General features: G+C 36.2%; 1 protein-coding gene across 1 annotated transcript in view; it reads right to left on the bottom strand.

The window, feature by feature from the left end:
* Tenm3 (teneurin transmembrane protein 3) overlaps nucleotides 1-26,552 on the bottom strand; it is a 444,870-nt gene that overhangs the window by 154,511 nt on the left and 263,807 nt on the right. The window contains exon 4 of the mRNA XM_013023835.1: nucleotides 5,144-5,382. Coding sequence (XP_012879289.1) covers nucleotides 5,144-5,382 — 239 coding nt within the window. The remainder of the gene's footprint in view (nucleotides 1-5,143; nucleotides 5,383-26,552) is intronic.

The raw sequence follows: 26,552 nt of genomic DNA, 5'->3' as shown, positions 1-26,552 counted from the left end.
GTCAAAGCAGACACCCTGAAAACATTACAGGAAGAATAGGCGAAACTCTAGGGCTCCTTGGCACAGGACGAAATTTTCTTAATAAAGACCCAGAAACACAACAAATAAAAGAAAGGTTGGACAAATGGGATTGCATGAAATTGCATGGCAAAGGACATAGCTAGCAAGATCAATAGAAAGCCCACAGATTGGGAGAAGATCTTCAGTAGCCATACAACAGACAAGGGTCTCATATCTAAAATATACTTAATTAAATCTCCCAAAAACAAATCCTCAAAGAAACAACTGCCTGATTAATAACTAGTCTAAAGATTTAAAGAGAGACTTCTCTGAAGAGGAACTAAGAATGGCCAATAGACATATGAAGAAGTCCTCAATTTCTCTAGCCATAAAAGAAATGCAAATCAAAACAACATTGAGATTCCACCTCACCCCAGTTAGAATGGCTATAATCAAGAACTCTAATAACAGCAGATGCTGGAAGGGATGTGGAAGGGAACCTTACTGCATTGTTGGTGGGAGTGTAAACTTGTTTAACCACTTTGGAAAGCAGTATGGAGGTTTCTCAAAAGACTATACGTAGAGCTTTCCTATGACCCAGCAATCCCACTTTTGGGCATATACTCAAATAATCATGAACAAGGCCCTACTGAAGCTACCAGCATTATTCATCATAGTTAAGATATGGAACCAACTCAGATGTCCCTCAGTAGATGAATGGATCAAAAAATATGTGGTCTATATATACAATGGAATTCTATGCCTCCATCAGAAAGAATGACATTACATAATTTGTTAGGAAATGGCAAGACTTGGGAAAAAAATCATATTAAGTGAAGTAAGCCAGGCGCAAAGAAACATAGGTCCCATGGTTTCCCTTATTTGCAATAACTAGTATATGTCTAAGACAAGCAGAAAATGTCATATGATCAAGATGATGTTAAGCAAAATGAACCCTAAGATAGAAACACAAGATATTTTCTTTCTTGCTGTTGTTTTTAATGTATTTATAATGTACCATATGATTTTTTGTTTCTTCTGTATGTTCTTCCCCCATGGTGTATCCCCTGTTTTCAATGTATTTGATTCTAGTGTCCTGCATCTTGTATATACATTTTTCTAATTTGGGGAGAGGCAGGGATGTTATTTCCCTTCCCTTTGTTATTAAATGCTGAAATAAGGATACAGGTTGACCCACTGTAACAATGAGATGTACAAGACATTATGTTAAAAAAATGAACTTTACAGCTTATGGGGATGGGAGGAGGGAGAAGTTGTGTAGGTGGGGAATGAAGAGGAGGTGGGGAGAGAACGGATGGTAGAGGAAAAACAAAGGAGGAGGTAGCAATGATGGATAGGAAGTTTACTCATTACCTTACTCATGTAACTGTAACCCCTTTGTACAGTATCTTTAGAATAGAAATATATATTATAAAAAATCTAAAAAAAGCAGAGTTTTAATTGGGGGACTCAGTTGTCTAAAGAAAATCACAGTGTGCTGAAGGTTTGCATCATCCTTTTGATTTTTTGAATTGGGATATGCAAAATCGTGGCCCATCTATCCAATTATGTATCTGCTAGGGTTTGCCCACTCTGTTCACTCCATCAGGATCAGGATCTGCTACTTAACACTTGTTTTCTAACATGCTTACACTTACACTGTCCAATGGTAGCCCCTAGTTAGGTGTAGATATATGAATTTAAATTCATTACAAATAAAGTAAGTTCCTTAAATTCAGGAGCCCCATTAAATATGCCATAGCCACATGTATATGATGACAACTAAATTGGATGGCCTGGAAAGAAAACATGGCCCTCATCAAGTAGACTATTTGGTAAATGCATTTAGACACATGGACCTTTAGCTAGATATACATGGAAAACATCCATAAAGGGTAGTATAGAAAGGTTAACAGTGATTTGCTATATGCTGTGTGATTGCAATCGATTTGTACTTTCTTTGGGGGCCTTTTTGTAGTCTCCAAAATTTTAATGTATGAACAACAAATCCTGTCTCCTTCCCTTTCCCTCTTCTCTTTCAGAAGTTATGTACCTTGCTCCTCCTGAGAGAACTCACCTCTGAAATAGGACATGATACAGTTATGTTCTCACACTTCTTATGACTTTAAGTGGGAAGATGACTGAGAAATTCTAGGATATAGTTCCTCAAGTTCCTTAGAAAACAGTCCTTCAGCTTCAGATTTATGTTAACAACCAGTATGAACAAGAGACTACAAGTTTAAGAATGGCTGTGGTTTTGATAAGGGTGGTTAAGTAGTTTGTTGATGACATTGGTCTTCTTATTGATTCTGGTGTTTATCATAGTGATTTGTCTGAGTAGTCAGGTGTCCCTTTTCTTCCTTTGTTTGACTAGCACATTCAATAGACTAGGATATTCTTCTCTGAGAGAAGTATCTTATTCATTTCTCCCCCCAAGGGTAAAGGCAACATCTTTAATCAAAAGAAAATTATTATGCTAACTAATGAAGAAATTAACTTCTTTACATGATTTAAAATAACTCACTGTGTTAAGTGTGTTAGTCATTGAGATGCACCAAGGCCAATGAAAATTCTAAGCATACTTGTACTTAATTAAAGCAATAAAATTATGAGTTAATTTCCAATAATTAAAGTAACTTTTGCTAGATAACTTTGGGATTTTATCTCTTTCCTTTGTACTAACATAAACTAGATCAAAAGAAATGATTAGTAAGTATCTATTGTACTGAAGAGTATTTAAGTTTATGAGCTATATATAACTGGCATATTTTTGTGGGGGAGAATAAAAATAAGGGGGAAAATGATATTAGTAAGAATAAAAAAAGATGCTAACTGTGAAATAGTAAAAATAAAGCAATTTAGGGAGGAAAAGAGAAATCTTTGAGGCTTTACTCTAAAGAATTCACTCAGTAATGGATCCTTGAAAAGAATCTGTCCAGTCAGGTGCACTGGCTCATATCTGTAATCCAAGCTATTCAGGAAATATTGATTGGGATGATCATGATTCTAGGACAACCAGGGCAAAAAGTTGGTGAGACTCGGTCTCAATCAAAACTCTGGGTATGATGATGCATGCTTGTCACCTCAACCATGCAGGTTAAAGGAACACTGTCAAGGCCAGCCTAGCTGGGCAGAATTACAAGACAGTATCTGAAAAAAACAACTAATGTCAAAATGGCTGGGGAATCTTGCTCTAGTGGGAGGGTACCTGTCTGGCAAGTGACAGGCACCCAGTGCCACCAAAACAAAAACAAAGACAAAAATAAAAAGAAAAGAGAATTTTTTAAAAAGAGTACAAGTCTCACAAGTAACAATGACCTAATCTCACATTAAAATGCCATTTTTCCTTCTACTTATATCACAAAAAATCAAATTAAACTGATATTCAGAAGATTTAACAATTGCAAGAACATTGATGTTTACTAATCAGAAAGGACACAGAACCTGTTAACCTGATAGCGAATTTCAGTTCTGCATGGAATTTATTTATCTAGCATATAGTATGTTTGATTGTTTTTTTTATTCTTACAAACATACATGGGCAATTTATCACATCCCATTTTGTGGCTTGTGCCTTTCAGAATCACTTAAAACTCTTTAGTAGCACACTTCTGATAGATACAAATAATTCATACAGAATTATTCAGAGGAGGCTAACTAGCAGTGTTCTCTTCATGGCTACAATATTTTCTAATTGGACACTAGTAATTCCTGACTGGACACTGATGTTTGTGGTTGTAAATTTCCTCATTATTCCTTGGATAATTCTCAAACAGTGTGTGATTGCTCACTCAGGCAAGAGAAAACCCCTTTGGTATCTGGTTTGCTCACTTTTATGAGAAGGAAGTTAGCTTAGATTAAAAAAATGACAGAAAGGTTCATCTTGCTTTCATCTCTGACTGATGGGAAGTGGCTGCTGGAGGGGCTGTGTGGGGCACTCTGATGAGGACAATGAGGGGGGTCTCTGGGTTCATGAGAGAGAGTGCTCTGAATCATTAGCCATGCCTTCCAAGGGGAAAGTATTGGAAAGCTTAGTATACAGCAAGCTGCGTAGCTGTTGTTCCTCACTCTGAAGTTATCTCATGCTCTACGATTCTGTTCTCCCCCCACCTCCACTAACAGTAGTGACTCAAAAAATGATTATTTCACGTTCCAAAGTCCCTAATTTATTTCTAAGGAGTACTGCCGCTATTTGGGAGAAGCTGGTTCTCTGCAGAAGCATCGTTCTAGTCTGCATACAGATGGGTGACACTCTTCAGTTATAGAGTTTCATGGGCCATCACAAATTGCTTTGTAAACTTGAGATGCCTCACTGGCTGTTATTCTTGGTATAGAAACCACACCGTCTGTGACTTATCTCAGTGGACAACATTAGCATTTCAATAGGCTTTTCCTTGTGCTTACAAGCACATCAAACTATGATGTGGGCATTTCTATAGCACTTATAAAAAAATAAAAAGAAACATTTTCCAGCACTATAAATGCTCAAGTAATGTTATCAAATAACTGGAAAACAGGAATATTTACAACTACTATTAACAGCTTGTATTACGAGTTACTATGAAAGAGAAAAATCTGATCACTACATCAGAAAAGAGGAAAATCCCCATGTTTGAATGAGAATTTAATCCATCCATTGCATTATGGATGCTCATTTCTCTGGAGACTGTTCCTAGAGCTCTATGGTGTCCCTGAGTGAGGAGCTTTCCAGGTAGACAGCTGAGTTGGCCGAAAGACATGTAATACCATAGGCAGTAGAGTTCTCCATTGAGCCCACATAGAAGGAGAGCCCTGTAGCGTGTTCAATCTTACAAGTGCCTGGATGACTTTGTGCACAGCAAATGTCATAGAGCAGCTATATTTCATAAGAGATAAGTTCAGGCACAAGCATACACTACAGCTTATGTTTAAGAAAGAACCTTGCTTTTTTATGGAAATGAGTTACCTAACACACTCAGCTTTCATATTAATCTACATCTGCAGAAACCTAACACACTCTGTGATTTACAACATACTATTAGCAACACCTTTTTTTTCACAAAAGATAAACTCAGATTAGACTCCCTATTATTAAAAAAACGAACTCAATAATAGTATAGTGTCTCAATTAATAGACAACATAATTCTTAAAACGTGTTCTTACCTATAAAATAGGAGAGGAGGATTGCTAGGAGCACAGAGACTCCTACAGCACAGAGTGCAGTGCATTTCCAGCTACAGTACTTTGAAGACTTCTTGAATTTGAAAGCACTTCTTGATAGTGTGTTTCTAGGTAATGGCCGAGTAGGCGGTGAATAAACAGAGCCAGATGCCATTGTGTATCCTGGGGTTGCAGTGCTGAACAGTGGCGTTGTCCCTGTCCCTGTTTTGAATAGGAAATGCCTGTGGAAAGAGAGAACAAAAAACACAAGGAGGTTAAGATAGGAATATGTTCAAATACGAGACAGACATAGCTAGGCTTTGGGCTCTATTCTGTCTCCCTCTGTCTGTCTGTTCTGTCTCACTTTTCCATTTGCCTCATATAATTGTAAAAGTTAAAAACAATAAAACAAACCCTCACAAAACAACTCCAATGAGAGTGATTGTTTTTTTTTTTTTTCCTTTTGGTAAGTCATGGGGCTTGAAGTCTGGGCCTGGGCATGGTCCCTGAGTTCTTCAGCTCAAGGTGAGGGCTCTACCACTTGAGCCACAGCACCACTTCTGGTTTGCTGGTGGTTAACTGGAGATAAGAGTCTCATGGACTTTCCTGTCAGGGCTGGTGTTGAACTGGGATCCTCAGATCTCAGCCTCCTGAGTAGCTAGCATTGTAGGTGTGAGCCACTGGTGCATGGCTGAGAGAGATTTTTTTTTTTTAAATTTTTATTGTGAAAATATGGTACAGAGGGGTTACAATTACATGGGCAAGATAGTGAGTACATTTCTTATCAAGCATTGTTGCCTCCTCCTTTGTTTCCTCTTCCCATCCCTTCCCATCCTCCCCCCACCAACCCTCCCCGCCCACCCCCCACCAAAGTTGTAAAGTTGGTCTTCGACATAACGACTTGTACATCTCATTGTTGCAATGGGTCCACCTGTATCCCTATTTAAACGACTTGTTTTTCCCTTTCCCCTCCACAAGTTATACAGACATGAAATACAGTGAAAGCAGGGGTTATACTGTGGGGGAGGGACATACAAAGCAACAAAGAAATAATCTTATAAATGCGTTAGAAACAATCGCATGAAAGAAAAGAAAACATTTGAATACATATCTTAGGGAGATTTTTTAAATGTATATAAAACATAAATGTTTATGTGCAGAATGTTTATGCCCTTTCTTTCTTTTTTTCTTGGGGGGGGGTCCGGTCGTGGGGCCTGAACTCTGGGCCTGGGCGCTGTCCCTCAGCTCTTCAGCTCAAGGCTAGCGCTCTACCACTTGAGCCGCAGCACCACTTCCGGCTTTTTTCTTTTTGCTTATGTGGTGCTGAGGAATCGAACCCAGGGCCTCAGGCATGCAGGGCAAACACTCTACCACTGAGCCACCTTCCCAGCCCTGTTTATGCCCTTTCAAAAGTTATTCTAATCATTTTATTTCTTAAGCAAAAAAGCATCTCGGAACTTCCCTCAATAACCTGCTGGAAGAGCATCTTTGTAATTCAAACACATAAGCCAGTCTTGTTCCTTTATAGCTACACATGCAATTACTATTATGTGAGAATATGATGAGTTCCTGTAAACACACATAGGCAAGAAAACACCGGAGGTCCAAGAAAAACTTCTTACGCTAGCCTGAGCCATAGGCAGCTGGTCAGTTCCAAGAGTGTTGATTACTCTACTTTTAGTTATGAAAAATGTAATCAGGAAGGTAAATTTTCTGAGGGTGGCTATGGGAAGGAATCACAAAATGCTTTCTAAAACCCAGCAAAAATAAAAGATAGGTCACTAAAGCAGGTTTTAGATCACATAGAAAAAGATTCTCTAACAAGTGAGCCATATAACACACTATTGTCTAAAAAGTGTGTAAGCAGAGATTAAATAATCACATGACATGAGCACTGACTAAGGAATTCTAAGGGGATTCTAAGGGAAAGATAACTGATTTTAAGCTTCTATGAATACTAACAATTCTCCAAAAAAATTATCATGTGTTCTATGGTTTACATTTAATGCTATGTTAATTCCATGGAGTATTTAAGTTCTAATGTGTGAACTACATCCACTTCGAATTTGTCAATGAAGTCGCAGGCCGCATTCTCTTTTTCATACTTAAAAATATTCTTGAATATTCCACTAAGGTCTTTCTGCAAGATGCTTTTATGGAATACATGGCTCAATATTTTTCATGTTATGTATTTTTGTATGTATTTTACTGTATATTGGAAAATGATTGCCCAGTTTCTGCAAATTAAGGGCTTACGAGTACAGAATTAGGAAGGTAGGCTACCAATATTTAAATCCTGCTTTGCCATGTACTAGGTGTCATTGGACAAGTTTTTCAACTTTTCTCTGAGTTTTAATTTCTTAGCCTGTAAAAGGGAAATCGTAATAGTATATCCTTTTTAAGAGTTGTTATAAGGCTCAAGTGAGCTAATTATATACTGTAAAGTGCTTGGAATATAATGAACGCGACATAAGTATTTGATGAATAAGAAAGAACTGAACTCATTGTGTCAAGTATTTTATGACTTAGGGAAAGATAAATAGATATTTAAGTGACACGCAAAATCAGTCCCCAGAAAATTAAGTGGCTAATAATGTAGCTGGTATATGGTTATGGTGAAAGTCATGAAAGTTTGTCTAATATAGATATCATGAAAAGAATTCCAGGTTAAAAAATACAGATTAAAAACGTTTTCATTATGTTTATGTAGTTATACAAAGGAGGTGCCAGTCCACAAAGGAGTTTATGAATACAATGCATCTCGATCAGCCCCTGCATCATTCTCAAGCCCATTTGGCCCACCCCTTCCTTTACTTTTCTTAATTTTGTGGTATATACCATGAGTTCTTGGCTACATTCTCCTCCCCTTCCCTCTGTCATTTGTCCACCCTTCCTCCTCTCCTTTCCACCCTCCCACTGCTCCCCAATATCCTGGTGCTCATTTTGTTGGATTTCACTTTGTCTAACTACAAATTACACTATTTGAGCTCTCCAGAGGTTTTTTTTTAAGCTCTTGGTCTATCATCTCCTAGTAATGTATTCTAGATATCCTCAGTTTTTTTTTCATCTACAAGATAAAGCAAATGAGTTATTTATCTAATGGAGTTGTAAACCAGTCACAGTGTCTAAAAGTGCTTTGCCAACCACAAAACTAGAACAGAGGCAAATGGTAAGTTACAACGTTTATAAATTATACTAGTAAGTATATTGTGAATTAATTTTCCTCATTTCCTTCCATTTTTCCTTCCTCCTTTCCTATAAAAGTAATTTAAAAGTTTATAGCCTGAATTAAATGGTATATTGAAAGCAGCAATTTTAGTACCTCCTAGCCTATTCCTATTCAGCCTGATTATTAAAAGCAAAGTTTTTGAAACTACACTGTTTGAAAATCCAGATTTCATCTATAATTGGATGTTAATCCTATGTTATATCCTATAATTGGATAATGATCTGGTAAGTTACTCCTGTTTTCTGTGTCTTGGTTTTCTTATCTGTGAAGTGGGTTTGCTAAGGGTACCTAGTTAACAGACTCTCATGAGGATTAAGAGAACTAATGTATATCATATTACTGGCCTGGATAAGTGCTCAATAAGCATTAGCTACATAATCATTTTTCTGCTTTTGTTTGCTATTTATACACTGAAATCTATATTCCAAAAGAGAGAAAACCATAATTTGAAGACTTTTAAACCAAAATTCCGAAGGTAACATTACTTTGTTTTTTGTTTGTTGGTTGTGGGGCCTGAACTCTGGGCCTGGGTGCTGTCCTTCAGCTTTTCAGCTCAAGGCTAGCACTGTACTACTTGAGCCATAGCACCATTTCCAGCTTTTTCTGCTTATGTGGTACTTAGGAATCGAACCCAGGGCCTAATACATGCAAGGCAAGCACTCTACCACTGAGCCACCTTCCCAGCCCCCAAAGGTAACATTATTAAAACTAGTATGTTCAAAATGAATTCCTTACTTTATAAATATGATACAGGATGCCAGGCACTGGTAGCTCACACCTGCGATCCTAGCTACTCAGAAGGCTGAAATCTGAGGTTCAAAGCCAACCAGGATAGAAAAATTCATGAAACTCTTTTCTCCAATTAACAACCAAAAATCTGGAAGTGGGGGTGTGGCTCAAGTAGTAGAATGCCAGCTTTGAGTGAAAATACCGAGGGATGGCATGGGGCTCTGGGTTCAAGCCCCAATATTGGTGCTTGTGTAACATGTGTGTGTGTATGTGCACATGCGCACGTGCACACACACACATACATGCACATATACAATTTGACATAAGCAGTCCCACACACTGTCATTGCTCTGGATGAGAAGAGGCTGCATGGTGCCAAGAAGTCACCTGGTCATTTAGATCAAGTTTCAGCAAACTTCTATAAAGGGCCAGAGAGTACGTATGCATTTTAGGCCTTTCTGCCCATATCATACAATCCTGCTGTTATGCTATGAAAGGTGCCATAGACAATGAGCAAGTGGCTGAGTATGGCTCTCTTCTAATAAAACTTTATTTATGGACATGGAAATGTTAATTTTACAGAAGCTCCCCAGATCCTGAAATAGTCTTTTCTTCTCATGCTGTCAATTATTTAAAGATCTAACAACCATTCTTAGCTCACAAGCAGTACAAACAGCAGGTCGCAGGGAGGGACGGTGGGCTATAGTTGTCCCCCTGATGTAAATTCTCACTTTTAAAAAAAGATTATATAAGAAGAGTGAGCAAGAGGGGCAGCATCTCAGAGTGACAGACTATTCCTTCAATGATACTGGAGATGACACAAAAACAAACTCACAGCCTAAAGATACATACATGTTCTTGTTGGTAATAGTGCACTGGACATGGAATTGGACTGATCCTATGGTGTTCACCATGAAGTTTCATTGTAAAAAGTTCTGGTGGGGTCGGAAGGTGGCTCAGTGGTAGAGCGCTTGCCTTGCATGCATGAGGCCCTGGGTTCGATTCCTCAGCACCACATAAGCAAAAAGAAAAAAGCTGGAAGTGGCGCTGTGACTCAAGTGGTAGAACACTAGCCATGAGCTGAAGAGCTGAGGGACAGTGTCCAAGCCCAGAGTTCAGGCCCCACAACTGGACCCCCCAAAAAAATTCTGTGTACATTACAGGACCTATTGTACATGGTCAAACAAACATCTCTGATAAGTATAGGGAAAAAATACTTTCCACGATTGTGAAACAACTTGCTTGTTTTATAGTGTAAATATATCCTTCAGGCTTGTCTTCAGATTGGATACCTGATACCACATTTTATTTGTTTATTTGCTTGTATGAAGAGAGACATTGTAGTCCAGGTTGGCCTTGATCTTATTAATAGTGAAGGCTAATATTGAACTCAAGATCCTTTTGCTTTAACCTCTAGGGTGCAGGGGTTACCAGTGTGTGATACCATACCCAGCTGGTATGACTTTTGACTGAGTTAGCTATCCATTCTCTAAAGTAGGTCCTGAGGACCTACTAAGTGTGGTGGACTGTTATTTCATTACTTATTATAATGTAAAGACAAAATGAGTATTAATACTGTCATCCTTTATCTTCCATATCTTGTTGCAGCTATTATTTCCTGACTATCCAACTGAAAGCCTACTCCCTTCTCGCTAGATCATAATCTTCATGTTTGTTTTCTTCAAGATGCTTCTTGCAATCAGTTACCATCTTGTTATTTGTTTATTGTGGGGTGGGCTAAAATTTCAAAGTACTGCCTAAAAGTGTGAATTTTCCATGTGGAAATGTTTCCCTCTTCTTTGATTTGCTATACCTCACCCTTCTCAATTCCAGCAGTTGTTTGATTTCATGGATCCCAGATCTGGCCTAAGAGAAGTAGAAATGACCTGAATCTCTTGTTGGTTTTTCGGAAAGCCCAGATCATTGGGTAAAATAGACCGAACTGGAGAAAAAGACTGAACCAGGAAAATCTAGGAGTAAAAAATATGGTGTAACGAACCAAAAGGAGTTTCTCTCTAGAGTGGGAGAATATTTTCAGGTACATGGAGGTAGAAAAAGAACCATGAGAAAAGAGGATTCAACAGATCCAGGGTGAGAGGTCCGCCTCTGCTTAATGGCGAATAACCTGAAGAGATAGCAAGACTTCAGGGAAATCCCTGGCTCTTTCTACTCCCACCATATCATGCTGGAGGTCCAGAGACATGATCTAGAAGCCAGCAATAGTAAGTTATGCCAACCTGTGGCCAAAGATGGATTAATTCCCTTCTTGTAGTCTTTGGGAATATAGAAATAAGGATGAGTTGGGTTATATCAATAATGTTAAAGAAGTAGAATTCAGAAACTATTCTCCTCAGGCTAGAAAAACTATCACATTTTATTAAGGGCTAGGAACAGAAACAGGAATGGTAGAGGAGGCAGGGTTCACTGTCTCTGGGAAAAGACCTGGCCTTTTGTTCAAGGAAACAAGAGATTCCAGAATACCAAGGAGAGGATGTGAGTAGAAGAAATCTGTGCCTTAAATCTCAGACAGAGAAGTGAGGAGATAAGAGAATTCCAGAGAGAAAGGGAGGCACAGAGTGTGTAGGGATAGCAGCAGTTGCAGAAGGTCTCTGAGATTCTCACAACGTGGAATAACTGGTGAGATGACAAGTTACTCCTAGGGCTTTAAGTGTGGCACACTGATGGCAGAATGTACCACCAGGACTGAAGTGGTCTTCCCCTCAGCATGAAGGCTAGCTAGCCCTCCCTACTGACAATGGAGGAAACTCAATGTGTCAGTGGAGAAGACTAGTATGGAGGTTCCTCAAAAGACTCCACATAGAGCTCCTCTATGACCCAGCAATCTCACATTTGGGCGTTTACCCGAATGATCACAAACAAGACCATACTAAAGCTACCAGCACAACTATGTTTATTGCAGCTTTATTTACCATAGCTGAGATATGGAACCAACCCAGATGCCCCTCAGTAGATGAATGGATCAAGATGATGACTTCATAGAATTTACATTCTAACAGTCAAGATAAACAGTGGTTGTATTGTACTTCATCATATTCACCTCCACAGTTCCAAGGCTGAAAATGTTCCTGGTACCTACTAGTTGTTCAGTTAAGTACACACAAAACAAAGTGGGAATTGAGTCATAGAGAAACTGAATATCTTGGGCAAGAAGGCACAAATAATAGATACATAAATACCATAAAATAAACCAAATAAAAATAAATTGGAACTCAGAGGAACAGAAATGAAAAGCATCCCTGAAAAAATGTTGGTATAGTTTTATTCAAAGTGGTTTAAGTAATTTCTTAATGAGAAGTGGGATTTAAACCTGAGCCTAGGGAACTCTAAATATCATCTCAACTTTAACACTAAAAATGTGAATATCCACATGCGTGATGAGTTTGATAAGTGCTAGTGTCAAATTAGACCTGTATTGTTTCAATTTCCAGAATCTAAGATATCGGCACACGCTGTGGTTGATGATCCAGGCAACAAACTCTCAAACAGTAGGTTTGAATTATTATAAGATTATTATTTTTCTTAGGAGAAAATGTAACTTCAAGATACAATTGGAAACAAAGGTAAAGGAGGAGGATGTGTAGTTTAGTGGAAGAGCAGGTGCCTAGCATGAGTTAAGTCCTAGGTTTGATTCCCAGCACTCTCTTCCAAAAGATATATTTTAAAATATAGTCCTCATCAATATTAGTGGAATTGAAGACCTTTTGTGGGTAGTTGAGGAGGAGGATGAACAGCAAAGAGAACGAGGGACAAATACAGTTGTAATACTCAGTGTGAAAAATGAAATGGGAATTGAGATATGACGCCAGGGGAAAGAGATGGGAAAAATAGTTTATTCTCCACATGCGCTGGAGAATAAACAGATATGCCACATTGTAACTCCCTTGAACAACTGTTTATAGATTCAGAAGAAATCTAATTTAATACCTAAATTTATTTTCACAGCTGCAAGAGAAAATAGGACTTAATTGCATTGTTTTGTGGTTACTGACTCTATATCTCAGAAGTACATTTCTTCCTCCTTTGTCTAACTGACCATCCACATTAGAAGAGCATCAGATTAGGGTGTGCACCATACACAAGCCCAATAAACACAGGCATGTCATAAAACAGTGAGCAATGAGTCAGAAATACTAGTGCTTTGAATTTTAAAATCACTTGTCTTTATATTTTCAGATGGTTTTCGAATAATGTAGGTGCAAGTAAAGGTTGTTCAAATTAGTATATTTTTAAAACATTTACAAACAAATGTTGTCATTTGTGGGAAGACTAATTCTTTCAGGTCAAATTAAGCCTCAAAACAAATATGGCAAAATATACTTGTGAAAGGGTCTTAGAAATAGTAGCAAAGGCTGGGCACCGGTGGCTCACACCTTGTTACTCAGGAAGCTGAGATCTGAGGATCGTAGTTTGAAGCCAACCAAGGCAGAAATATCTGTAAGACTTATCTTTAGTTAATCAGACAAAGACTCTTCAGGCACAACATCCAGGCCCTGAATTCAAGCCCTAGGACTGTCAAAAAAGGAAAAAAGAAAAAAAAAGAAATAGCAAAAGGCTGGGCATGGTAATATACAGAAATGTAAACAGGCCCACTCAATAAAGAGGTAGACCTTATTTAAAAAAGTGATGAAAGCAAAAGGTTGAGAGAGGCATAGCTCAACTGGTAGAGCACCAGCCTGGTAAGCAAGAGGCTCTGAATCCAAATCCCCATCCTGGCAAAAAAAGAAACAGTAGGAAAAGTCCATGTCAATGCATTTCCCATAGTTTCAAATTTTATAGACCTGGGCTAGTTTTGGTGATCAGATAGATAGTAAGCTATTTTTTGAAAGGCAACAATGCCTTTCTACTGTAATACATAAAACATGAACACAGACAAAGTGTATACTGATTAATATGTATCTTTAAACCCACAACTCAGTTTTGGCTCTTTCAAGGTTAAACACAATGCTTCCATTATGTTTAGAACTCCACAAATATTTAATGAATACTGAAATGGATATTGAAATTCTGCTATGTAAAGCACCTATACTATGACTTTCCATAGGAGAAAATTACTTTGTCACCTCATTCCTTATGAGACACCTACTTCTGTGTGTCACTGTGTGTCTCCTTATTCTCTGACTCTTTGCCAGGTCATGCAGCTTTGGGAATATGCCTTTTGATGTACATTAAAAAAATCTGCAAAAATTATCATCAAAAACATATGGTTTTGACCCAGCATCCACATGAGGTTTGGAGAATAAAGGCAGAAATTTTCTTTACTCTTCAGACCATATTTGGGAATGAGGAAAAAAAAAAAAGGTGAATCCTGAGAGGATATCCCCCATTGTATTCAGCAATAAAGCAGCAGCCGTTTCTTTTTAACACAGAGCACACCGGGGCTGGCTGATTTTGTTCTGATGTTTTCTAATGATGCCCTGCATGAGGCCTGCCTCCAGTTCCCCAGCTATGTACGGCCGCTGTTTTCACTCTGGTGCCGAACTAGAGAGGCACACTTGAAGAGAGACTATCAGAGACTGAGATGAGGAAAATCAATTTCAAAGCCCTAAAGACAGTGGGTGCAGAAGGTCACTGAGCACTAACAGTTGCTTTGTGGCTTCAGAATCTTGAGGGGAATTCTATTTAACCACAACAACAACAACAAGAAGACAGGAATGGTAGAACCCCACTGCATCATTAACTCGTAATGCTATGCAGTCCCCATTACATCAATGGCAAGGACTACTCTAGATTAAGCACAATTATAGGTGGCTCTTTTGTCTTTGGAACTTGAAAGATCTCTTTCTTTTGTTGATCTGACTTCTGACAGACTTTTCTATTTCAGCGTTCAGCCTTGGTTTTGCTTTATATTTTTAATGGATTCTAGGATGTACTTTTCTAAGGGTAGTATCACAAATTTAAAGGCAGTCAGGACAAAGATGGAATTTCTCCACCTTTCTTTGCTGACTACACTCCTTCCTTCTTGGTCAAGGTTTTGGTAATTCTATCCTTTGGTCTCTCTGTCTGAAGGACTCTGGGTAATTTTCCATAATTCTTCCTGCCTGCCTGCTTTTTAATCCTAGACCCAGTATTCAAAGTATCAGAGAAGCCTGCATTCTTTTTTCGAAGCATTTCTATTCTTTCCCTTTGCCAAAGTAGGTTAAGTTTTGTGTTCTTAGACCTCAACTTCTTCCTTTTAATCTATTTGTTCAAGGCATAGAAGAACCCAAAGTAACATTTTCATTTCAGGTTTTCTTCTAGCCTCAAATGAAAGGTTTTGTTTAAATATTACAATTTCTTGCTTTATTGAAATCCTTCTGTATGTCTAGTTATTTTTTTCTATCTCCTTTTACTTCAGGCCAACTATGATTACCATTTAGTTTGTGGGTTTTGTACTCAATCTCTTAAAAGGTGTACTATTTTTTACCTTTTGATCAGTTGGTGTTGTCTTTCAAAATAATAACTATAAAATACAGCATCATAAGGTTTTTAGAGGTAAAAATGTGTTTTTTTTGGGGGGTGAATTTAAATGTGACTTTTATACCATTTATAATATCAGTATGTTCATGCTTATTTAAGAGGATCCCAACTTTAAGTTTAAAGATAAATAACTTATAATAAGCCTGTAAGAATCACCAGGAAAAATGAGTTAATATTAGTCTTTTGTTCAGGAATTAATATAATCATGTTATTCTTCTAATATGAAGTAAATAGTAATAAGTCAGAAATTATAGGGACCTAGATGAAAAACATCCCTTGAAAATGAATTATAGAATTATTCAAAGTGGTTTGAGCCATTTCCTCAATGGGAGATTAAAAGTGAAAATTAAAGTCAAAGAGAAAGTGTGCAACTACTAAATGAAATTTTAATTAGCTTAACTTCATAAGTAGTTATCTTCACAGAAAACAGTTCTTTTTCTTCAATGGTTTATATGGCATAAAAAACCTTTTTGGAGATTAACAAAGCAAATGATTGGAATAAATAGTGTAGCAGTTGGTGTGCGGCTTCTGTCCCTAAGGCTCAGTTGAAAGCTTTATTAGTGACACAGAGACACCTGGAGAAATATTTCTACCGCATACATCATCTACCATATTCTACAGGGAGAAAGTCATTTCTGCATAGGAAATGCTGATGCTGCCTTCCTCTTCTTACTTTCTTTGTTGGACAAAGAGAGTAATTTACATTACACTAAATGTAAACAGTTAAAAATAAAATGTCTCCAACACCCTGCTTTCTACTGATGTTTGTAGGTAAATCAATAAGAAGTTACCTAGGATACAGATTACTTTCTTCAAATGAGATACTCTGATTTCAAAGACAATGTAACAATGAGAAGAAAGATGGGCTGGATTTGGCCAAATTTCCCACCTTTTCAATATCCAAGTTTCCAATTTAAGAGGTAATAGAAATGTAGGTTCCTTTTTCCTTCTGGCAAAATATAACTTTCTGGATTTAAAAGGCTTATTAAAGGTCTCATAAGATTTCCTCAACATCAAACGACTTTTCCAAAATTACATTTTCAGATCTAAAGCAAATGAATCCCAGACTTGTGGATTAAACTTACCTGGAAATATATGAAAACTAAAATTAACTACTGAGTCAAAATAGTCACTTGATGTCGAAACAAAAGATAATTTGCCTAGAGTATTCTTAAAATACTTTAGAACATTGTTAGAATATAGCAAGTATTATTGTGTTACCTTTCCATTTTGCCTATTATCATTCATTTTACTTATATCATATCTGGAAATGAGAGTATATTTATTAAATACTGCAGAAGACAAATCAACCCAAATTATCCATCAGTATGTATTTGAAAGAACTGAAGGACCTAAGTGTTAGTGGTATTTTACCTAAGCCTTTCCACAGTTCAAAACTGTGTTTCTCACAACCATTTCCATTTTCACTATCAAATTCTGAATTTTATGTTTTAAAACCAACTGGATGATCTGCTCAATGTATACTTAGGCATATGTTCGTAACTAATTAAATGGGTAAAAATCATTTTAATTAGATGATGCACTTGACATAATGATGTAAAAGAATACACGATTTCACACAACTATTTACTAAACAGAAAACTAAAGAAGTCAAGTCCATACAGGAAATTACACATTCTCAATTAAGGGTTGGCTTACTATTTTTTTCCCTTGCTTTTTGGCAAGGTAATCTCTACAGATACCCAAAGAGAGCCAGTACAGTTACGTACTGTGCTTAAATGCTTAATTATATTATATGTGAAGGAAATCTCGAGCACCCAACGATGCTGGTGCTTACAAGTTCTGTGAAACTCCTGACAAGGATCTTGCTGCGAATTTTCAGGAAGAAGCCCTGCCCCATGTACCTGCACAGCTGCACAAGTTTGCATTCCATGGTCAACCATCTCCTACACAAAAACAGTGTGGCCAGACAGATTTCAGAATCACAGGTTTAGGTAGGACTTGTGAATTTATGTAGGAAGAATTAAGCCAATACTCTGAAGAGAATGTATCTGAGAGGAAGAGGTACCAAGTTTGATAAGAAATGTACTTACTGTCTTACTTCACCTGAACAATAGAAAAAAAGAAGAAATGTATGTGAGAGATCATTCCATATGTTAAATTGTTGCTCTTGAAGCTTTAGGTTACAGGAGACTCAAGTGATGATCATGTGAAAAGCTAGCAGGTCTGGAAGGAAGAACTTCAGTAACTGATGTTGGGTCCAGGAACCACACTTTGAGAAGCATGGCAGAAAGGTGTTTTTGCATATTTCTTTCTGATATCCACCTTAATTTGAACACTCCCAGTCAAAACTGTATAACAGAGAGTTAATTCAAAAAACAAAACAACACCAAAAACCTTTTTTATTTTGAAGGTCGCTGCTGGTAGCTTACTTTAAGTAGTCACTTTAGAACAAATGAAATTGGTACAATCCAAGGGTAAATCTACTGGACCTCAATTGGACCTGGAACAGCTCAAATATTTATTTATTTTATTTTCAATATCTCACTTTTTATTCATATTAATTCCTCCTTTAAGTTTCCCCAGTCCTTTTCCCTTGTCCCTACATTTTATTTATTTTTGTCGTATTGCGGTTTGAACTGAAGTCCTTATGTTTGCCATGTAGTCTTTCTGCCGTTTGAGTCATGATCCCATCCCTTTTTACTTTAGTTACTTTCTTTCAAAATGATCTCATATTTGTGCCCAGGCTGATCTAGACTGAAGTCCCTTTATTAATGCTTCTTGAGTAGCTGGGATGAGAGGCTCTCATTACCACAGGTAGCATTTTTTGGTTGAGACAGGCTTCCTCAAAACTTTTCCCCAGAACTGGTCTTAAATCTTCCAGATCTCAGCCTCCTCAGTAGCTAGGATTGCAGGCTCAAGTCACTCTGCTCAACAGCCTTGCTTTCCCTGTCATTGTTGCTTAAGCATCTACCATGTTTACTGGCTTTTATTTTATTCCTATTCAATTGTATCTATTTTGTGTAGGCCCTAGTTCATTTCCTATAGCATCTGCATTCCCTAATGCTTTAAAAATTATTTTCATCAGCAGAGTCTTCTTTCACAAATGCCTTAGCTAGGGGTTCTCTTTCCTGTTCTCTCTGAACTTAATGTTTGCTTCTGAGCCTTGTACAACTCCAGCTGACAATTTGCCTTGGGTATTTACAACTTCCCCAAATGTTTCACTACCTTTTACATAAGACAATGTTATCTTTCTGTCCTTCACCTTTTCCCCAAAAAACTTTCCTGGAATTTATTACTTATATTAAAATTTATATAAGAAAGAGCTATCTCTAATCATCTTTTACTAGCAAGGACCCCCAACTCAATTCTAAATCTTTTAAATGTAATGGCCTATATGCATGTGCACATGGGTACCCCTCCCCCATATACACACACAGAGAAATATAATTTCCTGACTCTCTTTACACATCTGCTTTTTGAGGAGAGAAACAGGCATAAAATTTTTTTCTGCACAACATGCCTTCTCCCTAACTTTTCTCCTTTCAAACTATTGAGGACAATGTCTTGGCTAGTGAGTCACCTTCCCAGTACTGGATGTAGTGCCACATTGACAAGGTCATTGCTGTGTAATGTCAGATTTACAAAAAAACACAATACTAAAAAAATTTTCTCTTACTCAAGGTCAAAAGGAATAGAATGCCAGAATAATTGGGTGAAAAATTTCCCACACTGAATTTTTACCATTGCAGTTAAAGAGAAAGTGTTTCCTTTCATCCTTTATGAATTATTTTAAAACATACTTTCAAGTATATAAGCAAGAAACCCTGAAGAGTACTTATGTGGTATGCAGAAAGTTAAAAGTATTAGATGTAGTTTTTGATTAACTTCTACAAGCACTAATGATGCAAGGTAGTATTTGACAAAAGCTTTAACTAAGAAGAATAATTTGTAAGTGGTACTAAAAACTAAAAATGCATGTGACAAGTATTGACTAAACATGCAAAACAGTTAAGAAATTTAAAAAAACTTACAACAAACCATTCATAAACTAAAATTCAATATTTTTGTGATATTCTTGACAATTCGTTAATTAAAAAATAAGAAAGGATTATCCATTTGTGCATGAGCTTGTATTCATCAAATTTCTAGAATTTACCAGAGTTAATTTAAAATTAATTATTTTGCTTCTAATATAAAAATTATTCTTAGTATACATTTATTTATAAAGGTTTTATAGTTGGTAATATATTATGCAGTTATAAAAATATTCCAGACTCTCACTAATTAAATTGCCTTTTCTTTTATTGTTATCTAACATTAATTTTGATATGCAGTTTATAGGAAAATATTGTAAATAAGAAAATTAAACATACCCCAAGTAAGCAATCAACAACATAATGTAAATTGTATATTTTCACATGAAAACAAAAGAGCAAATATGTAATGATTCTGGCTGTGACACAGTGCATTATAAGACTGATAAACTACTTCTTCATGCTGATAGCATGTTGTGGTCTCCAATCTATTACGCTTTTGAATTGATGTGCTATTATCTTTGGACAACTTTCACACTAGGAGGTGATCCCAGCAAGAAAAATGTCTTAAATGGAAAGCTTATAAACAAGATACATTCCACTGCTGCTACCTGAATTTATATGGGCTATTAGTAACCATACCAAAAAATGGCTTGAGACAAAAGCTGCTTGTAATACTTTATATAAAATTTTGCAATATTAGTAATTATATACTTTAACAATTGCCTCTGACCAATATATAATTATGCCAAATCTGAAAACATAATCACAGTAAGTAAAGTATTATGTGTCAACCAATTGCTGAAAACCAGTGGGGGATAATTCTAGAGAGTGTTAAGCTGACTGTCAGAAATATATTTTAGGGTTTTTCTTTTAAAACTTGTATCATGCTTTTTGAAGTCCTAAGTAAGTAGAGGAGTTATTCAGTTATATTTTTATTTAGCTGTGGTTATACTTAAGCATAACAAAACTTTGCACAAGGCTATACTATGAAGGGAAATATTTTTACTAGCCACATTAAGTTAATCATGCACCAAACTCTGTTGCAGATTTTGTTGGTGAACTGGACTACATATGCAGAAGTTAATGGACTCTTAAAAATGATTGTTAGCAAGGCTCAAACAGCTTTATATGTTGGTCTCATGTTTTACTTAATATAGTAAGTAGCATGTCATCAAATGTACCAGTTTATATTAAGAGATCTTTCTGACAAAAAGAGCATCTTAAAAGTCTTATTTGGGTAAGACTATTACTAATTTACTTACTTATTAATGGACATTTATGCTTAAAATTGTTCAGGAAAGTTCTTTCGGTACATGTATTTGAGAAGAGTAAGCTAGAAAAGGAGAAAGCTGGGTGTGGTAGCTCATGCTGTAATACAGCCTGGAGGCTGAGATTGGTGACCGGCAGCTCTGCAGCTCCTCAGCTACTGGGAAAGTGTGACTAGCATTGTGTCCAGGCTGATCCAGAAAAACAGTGGGAACTTGTTCCAAAAATAAAGCCAAAAGGCTTGCCTGCCTAGGAAGCACTCATATCCCCAAGTTCAAACTCGAGTAGTAGAAATAAAGAAAAAAAGAATTTCAGATATAGGAATATATAAGAATTTCAGGATTGTAAAAAAGGCAAAGAGCATCCTATTTAACTACGAATCTAATATATATGTGACTTCAGAAAGGTAGGAGTTGAAATAAAGCTCATTGCACATACACTTGGGGCACCTACACACCAAAGAAATACTATCCAATTTACACTAAACTTTATAAGCTCTGCACCATGTATGTATGCATTTGGGTTCTTATAAAGTATACTATTTTAATATAAAGGAAACACAACTTAATTACCTTGTCCAAAGTATTGTGTGTGTAGAGGGATCAAATATAGGATATTTTTGCCCCTAAACTGGTAGGATGTAGATGTGATAGGCCCCTTACCTCATATAAAATACAAGCCTGTGAGATAAAGAGTTTTCAAATGTCTATGTATCTACATTACATATATCAAACTGTATACACACTGGTACCAAGGTTTCTACTTGGAGCTTTGTGCTTGCTAGGCAGGCACTGTCCTAATGAAATATACAACCTTAGCCCTTTTCGCTTTAATTATTTTTCAGAGAGAGCTTCCCCCCCAGCCCCTGGCTGGCCTGAGATTATGATTCTCTTATCTCTGCCTTAAGGTAGCTGAGATTACAGGTGTGCTTTCCTATACCCAACTGCTTTCTAGCATATGTAATATGATGATGAGAGTGGACCCTACCTTTGCGCTTTTGTTAGTAAGTCCCAACTTCTAATACACTTGCTGAGATAAGGCTAAGAGTAGAAAAGTGAGCCATGACACACTCATCTTTTAGTATTTTTGTACATGTGTTACATGAAATAGAAGGTTCCAGAATAAGTTGTAGCAAGATCTTGAAAGATCCTCTTAGCAACATAAAGGCCAGTAAGGTATCCTACGGCAAAATACCCCAAGTGTTAGATTAGACACCTTCCAAATAAAGTCAATAGAGGAAAAGGAAGAGGAAGAGGGGTCAAGTTTGCTGGCTTGTCTCTTATATGATGGCAGTTGCTGTCAGTAGTACGCTGAATATATTTTTTGATAGAATCATCTATTCAAGATAAAGTAATATTCAAGGATTTGGTAAGACAGACTGCTTCTTTAAAGAAGCTCTTCCCTCATAACTGTACAAGCTAGCCTGGCACTGATGGCTCGCCTCTGTAATTCCAACAACTAGGGAGGTGGAAAATGGAAGAACTGAGGTTTGAAGCCACTTGGGGAGAAAAGTTCATAAGATCTCCTTCTCAAACCACAGTTGGACATAACGGCACACACCTGTCTTCTCATGCTATGAATCAAATATTCAGTGATGTGCAAGGCTGAGAATGGAAGAGTCGTGATGTCAAACCAGCGTGGGGAGGAAAATTCATGTGATTCCATCTCCATGAAGGGAAACTGCCCACACTGGCACATGTTTTCGATTCAAGAAACAATAGCAAGCCTAGAATAGATGGCTCATGGCTTAGGCATGCATTCAAGCTAGAAGCAAGACCCTATGTTGAGAAGTATTAGTGAAAACTGTAGGTGAAGGTGTGGTTAAGTGGCAGAGTGCCAGCCTAACAAGCAAGAGACCTTGGGTTCCAGCCTCAGTACTGCCCAACTTCCCCTTCCTGCACCAAAAAAAAGGTAATTATAAAAGCTTACATTTAGACATATTCTCAGCAATAAAATGTTATCTGAAACAATTTCCAATGTCCTAAGCTACTTCAGAATCTCCTTAACCATACTGTCTTAAAGGTTTTGCCCTGGTTTATTAAAAAATGCTAAAATGAAACAATATTAATAGGTTTGCCAGAGCATGAGAGTGAACCAAGAAAAATCACCAATTCTAACAAAAGCAATCAATATAATTGTTAGATAGGATTGAAAAATTCATATATGGTTATTATTCTATATCTAAATAAATATTAAATAATTTTACATTTAATAAATTATGTTAACATTTCTTAATTAGATAAGTTATCAGGTAAACAATGGGAGTAAAGGTCTATAAAGTATTTATTTCAGCTTTTGAGTTTTTATCTTTTCTTATGTATGATTACATGCATAAGATTAGTAGACAGTTACAGGTATGTAACTTAAAATTTAATAAATGTATATATTTGGGAGAGGGTTTAAACTTTTTATGTCAAATATAATAAAAACAAATCTGGAGACCAGGTAATGAATTTAGAATTTAGGGTCTGGGATCTGATAAGATTGCATTGCTATTAGCTAGTGATGTGACATCAGGTAGAGTAAAATTAAACCTACAAGATTAATTCCAATTCTGAAATTTGTTCTAGAAAATGCTCCATCTTTTTCAGAAGCAATCCTTCAGGTCTTCTATAACAAATGGATTTTCCATGGTAGTGTACTATAAGACTTTAATAAATATTTGCTGCATGAATGTATGCAGGCATGCATTGTTCTTTATTTTATAAATTACCACTGTTGCACCACTCCCTCCCATCATTTCTTCCCCATATTAGTTCTGTTTATCTAAACAAACCTGTCTTTGAAAATATTTATGGTTTAGTTTATCTCCTCTAGAAAGTTACTCCAATTAAGTAAGAATTCAGTGATTATTCTTACTACCAAAATATCTCCAAAGGTAAAAATCCTGGATAAATGTTCACAAAAGTTAATCAATTTAAATGGTCAGATAAGTTGATGTTAGGTGAAATGGACCCCAAGGTAAGGACTCAAATGGATTTTCTTTCTTGCTTTTGTTTTTGACATATTTATAAGATGATTTCTTTGTTGTTTTGTATGTTCCTCCCCTATGATATAACCCCTGTTTTCACTGTATTTGATGTTGGTACAATTTGGGGAGGGGAAGGGAAAAATCATCTTGTTTAAATAGGGATATAGGTGGACCCATTGCAACAATGAGATGTATAAGATGTTATGTCAAAAAACGAACTTTACAACTTTAGCAGGGGGTGGAGGGGCAGAGCAAGGTTGGGAGGTGGCGGGGAGGGTGGGAGATGGGAAGGGATGGTACGAGGAAACAAAGGAGGAGACAACAATGCTTGATAAGAAATGCACTCATTGCCTTGCTCATGTAATTGTAACCCCTCTGTATGGTATTTTCACAATAAAAATATTAAAAAAATTAATCAATGTATAATTTCTTGGTATCCTGCTTTGATCAATTCTTCAGAGTCTTGGTAGTTGTCATTTACCTTTATTAATACTAAATTAAATATTTTTATTTTAAATTACAACCCAAGAAAAGAATAACCAAAAGCAAAGAAACTGGAGCACCAGCTACATTACACATGACATTAAAATGAATCCTTATAAAGTCTTTGTGAGGTATGATCAATCTCATTTTATGAAAAAATAAACTAAAAAAATGTATGAGTACCCAAACCAACATCACAGTGCTCCTCAGATGTTGAGATTTGAATCTAGATTTGTCGTCTCAAAACAAATTGTTTTTCTAGCATGTATAACCAGAAAGCAACAATGTTATATTAGTGCAGGATGTAAGTGCAACATACGATTTCTTCTGAAAGCATTTTAAGTAGTTCAGAATATGAGGTGAAATGCTACAAAATCCTTAAGAGGGTTAGAACAGAACCAGAGTGGTTATTAAATAGGATTTACTAAGCTTAGTTGGTTAACTGCATGTCCAAAAATTTAATCTGATAAGTTAAGAAGAAAGAGTTCTTAGAATGATGTAACCGAAAGCATGTTTTTCCTCAGGTCTGAAGTTAAAGGAGAAAACAATACAGTAGGCATAAAGGAAAAGAAAAAAGAAGAAGAAATGAGGGAAAAGAGCTTTAAAAACAAACAACAAAGTATACATTATTTGGTGATGAAACCCTCAAGAATGAAATGCCAAGGCAGCTTTAAAATTAAACAAAAGTTAATTTTCACCACGTGGCAATACATAGAGATAAACTATTCACATGTTCATATATACAAACACACACACATCATTTAAAGGAGAACGAGGCACATTTTCATAGACAACATGGTGAAGATGAAGCAGTTACTGATGAAGAGTGAAAAGATGCTGTGTAATGCATAGGACATGTTCAAAAGATGATGATCAAATCACTTTGGCTAACTGTGACCAGAGTAACACAAGACCAAAGTACAGGCACCTTTTTGCTTTGATTATATTCACAGAGAAATGACTAGAAATATGTCAGAAAAATTAAGAATTCATTTCCCTTGGTTCTAGGAAAATGGTTATTATATATGAATACTTATAGATTATTAGTCTTCTTGAACCAAACATCATCAAAATATTATATATGTATATCTATATTACATGAGTGATTTATTGAAATTTCACATTCAATAAAAACTTAAGGCCTACAGGAAGTAGTTTGTTCATTCTTTCTTGATATATTAATTTCTATTAATTAGAAATGATTCACTCTAATTAAGTAAAATAACACTCTCACTTAATTGTACTATAGCTTCACCAGGTGCCAAATACACCTAAAACTTTCAATATCTTAAATAAAACTGGGATATAAATTCTGACTGGTGTAGAGACAATGTATCTATCAAGGATTTTATTGCTTCATTACAGACATTTACTGGTTTAGTTAATTAAATACCTTAAACATATTAATAATTGTCATGCCTTTAATTGAAGACTTTTCTTCTGAAGAAGTAGGTCATCAGACTTGGAGTTTCCACTACAAAAAATCCACTTAAAAATCCATGGTAAGACTGAGAAAATCAAGATAAAAGTAATCATATTTTAATTTTATTCTTGGTTTACCCAACACATAAACAAAAGTCAGACATAAATAACCAAGTTAAAACAAATAATATTCTGATCATTTGGAAAACACAAGTTACTCTGTGATAAATTATATTTAATCTACTGTTACTTATTAGGTACTCTAGTCCTATGCAATTGTTATTTTTGTTTGGCCATAATTAAAAAAAATTTCATGAGATGCCTGTCATGTACCAGATGCTTTACTTAACATTATTTCATTTATCACTCACAATATTGCTATTATTCCATGATTATTATTATAATTTCATTGGAAATTGACCTCTGGTTTCAATAATTTGTAGGTGATTTCACAGTTAAGTCAATATGCTGAGCATCATGGGAAAGGTCTATATTCTTAGCTATTGGGGCACTGAGGTAAGAAGATTGTTTGAGCTGAGGAGTTCAAGACCAGCCTCTATAAGACAGGTAATAAAGAAAAAGTAATACTTAATAAAATAGTATTTTAAATGGATCTGGGATTACAACATAATGTATATTATCTGACTTCAAAACAGTTTGTATTCTCATGATATGAAACTACTTTATATTCCTAGTATATTCATTAGGTTTTATTTAGATCATATATCCATACTGACCCCAGTATACAATCTTCATGAGCTATTTTCTCATTTTATTTTTATTTTTTATTTTTTCTCTTTTTTACTGTGAAAATACCATATAGAGGGGTTACAA

The sequence above is a fragment of the Dipodomys ordii genome, unplaced genomic scaffold (genome assembly GCF_000151885.1).
Source record: "Dipodomys ordii isolate 6190 unplaced genomic scaffold, Dord_2.0 Scaffold4, whole genome shotgun sequence".
NCBI classification, from domain to species: Eukaryota; Metazoa; Chordata; class Mammalia; order Rodentia; family Heteromyidae; genus Dipodomys; species Dipodomys ordii.
Note: the sequence above shows the minus strand (reverse complement) of the source record. Positions and strands in the feature narration are given on the sequence as shown.